At 51.7% G+C, this 5,293-nt stretch overlaps 1 protein-coding gene across 1 annotated transcript; it reads left to right on the forward strand.

Moving 5' to 3' along the window:
• Nucleotides 1-292: 292 nt before the first annotated feature.
• On the forward strand, nucleotides 293-4,945 carry LOC125453394 (protocadherin-20). The gene is made up of 3 exons (XM_048532911.2): nucleotides 293-378; nucleotides 1,118-4,129; nucleotides 4,564-4,945. Exons 1-2 carry the CDS (start codon nucleotides 334-336, stop codon nucleotides 3,740-3,742), a joined length of 2,670 nt encoding a protein of 889 aa, XP_048388868.1. The 5' UTR covers nucleotides 293-333; the 3' UTR covers nucleotides 3,743-4,129; nucleotides 4,564-4,945.
• Nucleotides 4,946-5,293: the final 348 nt, after the last annotated feature.

A 5,293-nucleotide genomic window follows, 5' to 3' on the forward strand; every position in this document is an offset into this window, starting at 1 on the left:
CAGTGTGTGTCTGTGTCAGTGTGTGTCTGTGTCAGTGTGTGCGTGCCTGTGTGTGTATGTGAGTCTGTGTGTGTGCATGTGTGTGTATGTGAGTCTGTGTGTGTGTCTGTGTGTGTCAGTGTGTGTGTGTGTCTGTGTCAGTGTGTGTCTGTGTGTGTAGGGGAGGGTATTAGTTCCCAGTGAGTCCTGTCACTGTGTGTGTGTATGTCAGTCAGTGTGTAGGGGAGGGCGTGGCGGAGAGTGACAGCCCCGGGTGGCCTGTTACGAAGCGGGGGAGGTAATGAGAAGGACGGGCAGCGGGAGAGCAGCAGATACCGCGCGGTTGGTTAGAGCATGGAGCCGAGCAGGAGGGGAGCATGTTGCTCCCTACGCATCCAGGTGAGTGCCCTGACCCTGAGGTAGTGACGGGGACGGGGGGGCGGAATGGTGCCTTGTGCCCTGACCCTGCTGTAGTGACAGGGGGGAGGGTGTATGATGGTGCCTTGTGCCCTGACCCTGCTGTAGTGACAGGGGGGAGGGGGTATGATGGTGCCTTGTGCCCTGACCCTGCTGTAGTGACGGGGGGGTGGGGGGAATGGTGCCTTGTGCCCTGACCCTGCTGTAGTGACGGGAGGGTGGGGGGATGGTGCCCTGTGCCCCTGACCCTGCTGTAGTGACGGGAGGGTGGGGGGATGGTGCCCTGTGCCCTGACCCTGCTGTAGTGACGGGAGGGTGGGGGGCTGGTGCCTTGTGCCCTGACCCTGCTGTAGTGACGGGAGGGTGGGGGGCTGGTGCCTTGTGCCCTGACCCTGCTGTAGTGACGGGGGGGGTGGGGAGATGGTGCCTTGTGCCCTGACCCTGCTGTAGTGACGGGGGGGGGGGTGGATGGTGCCTTTCCTGGGGGACAGAGTGAAAGTCTGTGTGTGTGTGTGTGTGTGTCTGTAACTGGGGAATCTTTCCAGAGCGATAGCCTTGTGCCCTGACCCTGCTGTAGTGACGGGGGGGAGGGGGGGGGGTGGATGGTGCCTTTCCTGGGGGACAGAGTGAAGGTCTCTCTCTCTCTCTGTGTCTCTGTAACTGGGGAATCTTTCCAGAGCGATAGCAGCACCCGGACTTAGACGACGTTTGTTTTCTGCAGGCGGTCCTGTTGCTGCTGTCTCTGTTCCTGGCCAGGGGCCGGGGCACCGAGCTGGTTTACCGAGTCCAAGAGGAGTCACCGGCGGGGACCTACATCGGGAACCTGGCCCGTGACCTGAAGCTGAGCGAGCCGGGAGTCACCTATAACCTGGCGTCGGGCGCCGGGTCCGCCCGCTTCGTGGATCTGAACCGGGAGACGGGGGAGCTGCGGACCTCAGCGGCGGTGTTGGACCGGGAGGAGCTGTGCCCGGAGCCGGATGCCGGTACCGGGGGCTCGGCCGAACCGTGCTGGCTCCGGTTCGATGTCCTGCTGCTACCCCCCCGCCTGTTCCGCCTTCTCAAGCTCCGGCTCCGGGTCGATGACATTAACGACCGGGCGCCGCGCTTCCCCGCCTCCAGCCTGGGGCTCTCGGTGCCCGAGAACGCGGAGCCCGGCTCCCGCTACCCGCTGGAGCCGGCGGCTGAGGACCCGGAGCCCGGCCTCAACGGGATGCTCCGGTACCGGCTGCAAGGGGCGGGCGCCGCCGCCTTCTCTCTGGCCCAGGAGGACGGGGCGCTCCCCGGCAAGCCCGTACCCTTCCTGGTGCTGGAGGTGCCGCTAGACCGGGAGTACCGGGACCGGTACGTGATGGAGCTGGTGGCGGAGGACCGGGGCAGCCCGTGCCTCTCCGGGACGGCTACCGTGACGGTGTCGGTGACCGACATTAATGACCACTGCCCCGAATTCCCGGAGAGTGAGCTCAGCTTCAGCCTGTACTCGAACTGCTCGGCGGGGACCACCATCACCCGGCTCCGGGCCCGGGACCCTGACCTCGGTTACAACGCCCACGTCGCCTACTCCTACGGGGAGCGGGTGCCCGGGAGCTCGGTCAGCCTCTTCAGCCTGGACAGCACCTCCGGTACCATCCGCCTGGCCGCCCCCATCCCGGGGGACGCCGCCCGCTCCCACCGGCTCACCGTGCTGGCCACCGGCACCGGCTGCGCCCCGGTCACCGCCACCGTCAGCCTGACCATCATCCCGGTGAGTTCGGGCCCCCCCGCGCTCGCTGCCCGCTACATCGCCCTGCAGGCTGACGGCGTGCTCTACCTGAAGGAGACCGAGCCCCTCCGAACCCCCCTCGCCTTTTTCACCGTCACCGAGCACCGGCAGCAGCAGCCGGTCCGCTGTTACTTGCAGGGAGCGGCGGCTACTTTCCGCCTGGCCCGCTACCGCGGCCTCCGGGATGAGTACCTCCTGGAGACCGCACAGCCCCTGGATTACGAGCTCCAGCGGCGCTACGAAGTGGCAGTAGTGGCGGAGAACTCCAACAAATTGGCCCAGAGGGTCCACCTCCAAATCCAACTGATCGACGAAAACGACAACCCCCCCATCTTCAGCAGCCCCTCGGTCCAGGTATTCATAGAGGAGAATAACCCCCCGAACAGCTTCCTGGTCAAACTGAGAGCCACAGATGCTGACAGCGGAGAAATGGGCAACATCACCTACCTGCTGGGCCCTGGGGTGCCTCCCATCTTTGCTGTCGATCAGTTCAGCGGAAGCTTGTCTGTGTCAACCAGCTTAGACAGAGAAGAGCAAGACAGGTACAGGCTCACCATCAGAGCTGTCGATGGTGGGACACCATCCCTGGAATCTACCGCCACTGTTCTCCTCACCATCCAGGATGTCAATGACAACAGCCCCAGGTTCATCAACAAAGACTTCAATTTCTTTGTTCCCGAGGACTACCCAAGTTTTAGTGAGATTGGAGTAATTGGGGTTATCGATCCTGATGCTGGGACTAATGGCTGGGTGGCCTTGTCTATTCTTAATGGTAGTGAGCACTTTATGATTGACACAGGCAAGGGAAACCTCATGGCAAGTGTCCCCTTGGACAGGGAACAGCAAAGCTCCTATATTCTTTGGATTCAAGCTACAGACGGAGGAGAACCTGCTCTCTCTGCGGTTGCTAAAGTGACAGTGCTTCTAATAGATGTCAACGATAACCCCCCATTGGTCTTGTTCCCTCAGTCTAACCTCTCTTTTCTCTTGGTCCTCCCGTCCACGGTTCCTGGGTCTTCCATTACTGAAGTGTATGCTGTTGATAAAGACACGGGAATGAATGCTGTCATCGCTTACAGCATCATTGGCCACAGAGGACCCCGTCCAGAGACTTTTGTCATTGATGCAGGCACTGGTAACATCACGCTACATGAAGCTTTGGTGAAGAATGATCATGGATTGTACAGACTGCTGGTCAAAGTCAGTGACCATGGGCATCCAGAACCACTTCACAGCTCAGTTATAGTCAACCTTTTTGTTAATGAAACATTAAGCAATGAGAGTTACGTAGAAAATCTACTGAGGAAAGATCCTGGCATCAGGATAGAGGAAAGTCTACCAGAGACAAGAACTGACCCTTTTCAAACAAAACTAGATGTATTTCCATGCGAGACTGTCTTGATAGCACTATCAGTTTTATGCTTTGGACTCTTTGCCTTAGCTTTTGCATTAGCCTGCTACATTTCATTTAGAAAAGGGAAGCACAGGAGAAAAAAGTACGGTGTGACAGAGGTTGAGATTCCACTAAAGAAGACGCTGGCTTTATATTCATTGGAGAAAAAGTCATTGAATGATTTAGATCTATAGGTGGTATGATACAACTGATCAACTTATTTGTTTACAAGTAATACCTGGACAATACTTTGAAGCTACCAACATTTTTTGTGTTATAAATGTGTTTGGTATGAAGAACTTCTAAGTTGCAGTGTTCCAATCTGATTAGCTATTGAATATTACGCAGTATTATTTATAGATCCAAACTGCATAATTTGGAGTAAGACTAACATTTTCTTTACAAGACTAAATATTTTGTTAAAAGGCATAAACTTGCACAGCTGGGTCTGTGCTTGATCCCAAGACTTTGTTTCATAAAAACAACATGGCTGGACCTTGAAGTCTAGAGAAATGAAACAGAAAATCCAAGACGATTGCTGCTTCATTCTTTGGCTAACCAAGAGACCTCCAGCAAATAAGGTAAGCCTGCAGTATCTACACTTGTTTGAGATTTGCATTTGGTTTCAATAATGAGTTGACTTTCAGATTCTATTAACTCATGAATTACTTAATACACTGAGTTAAAATGAATAAATCAGTCTATCAGAACTTTGCATGTGATAAGTGAAAAATGTAATTGACTATAAATCTGCATTATAAGACAGTTAATGGTAAGCTTGTTGATCAATCTTGTTCAATATTGGTATTCTTGTATTCTATCAATGTATTCTTCTATATTTAGTTTTAACACCTATAACTTCTTGTACCACTCTACCAAATGTTCAGGGTGGCTAAGAGGGATTTGTCCTCAAAAAGAAGGAGCTGTAAATTAATTTATTTAAGTTATCTTTAAAATGAAACTGATTCATTGTTTTACTTTTGAGGAATATTTAACCTGCTGTCTGTCTTTTCAGGTTGCCTTCAGCCAGAAACTTTGAGTGAAGCTACATAAATAAACAATGCAGCAATAATGAATATGTAACTTCACTAGATATTATCCTGAGAATGTCACTTCTTTCCCTACACATGTCACTTTCTGACACTAAGTGAGCAATAGTGAACTAGAAAGACTGTCACTGGACAAAAGAAAAACACAAGCAACTTGAAATAAGTGATTAATTGGTCTTGTTTGATTTTTATCCATCTGGAATATGGGATTACAATTTAAATAGTATGCAATTACGTGAGAAGATTATGAAAACAAACTATTTGTGTAAATTTCTTAATTTCTGAGCTTGTTTGTATATGTTCTGCAGCTAAAGGAAAATTCTTTGTAAATGGCTATTTATTTTTGAAATGATACCTCTGCTTTAATAAAAACTATGTAAAAAGTCAGTGATTTTTTTCACATGTCAGTAGGTTTTCTTCTGGAGCTTGTGTATATTGTGTTTTAAAAATGGCATAAAAATATGTTTGGAGTGCAGTGGAGGCCGGGATGTTGGATGCCTTCAAGGCAGAGATCCACAAATTCTTGATCTCACAAGGAATCGAGGGCTACGGGGAGAGTGCAGGGAAGTGGAGTTGAAATGCCCATCAGCCATGATTTAAATATCGGAGTAGACGTGATGGGCCAAATGGCCTTACTTCCACTCCTATGTCTTATGGTCTTATGGAATTTTAAAACAGTGGAAAACTTGAAGCAAG

This window comes from Stegostoma tigrinum, chromosome 6 (genome assembly GCF_030684315.1).
Source record: "Stegostoma tigrinum isolate sSteTig4 chromosome 6, sSteTig4.hap1, whole genome shotgun sequence".
Classification (NCBI taxonomy): Eukaryota; Metazoa; Chordata; class Chondrichthyes; order Orectolobiformes; family Stegostomatidae; genus Stegostoma; species Stegostoma tigrinum.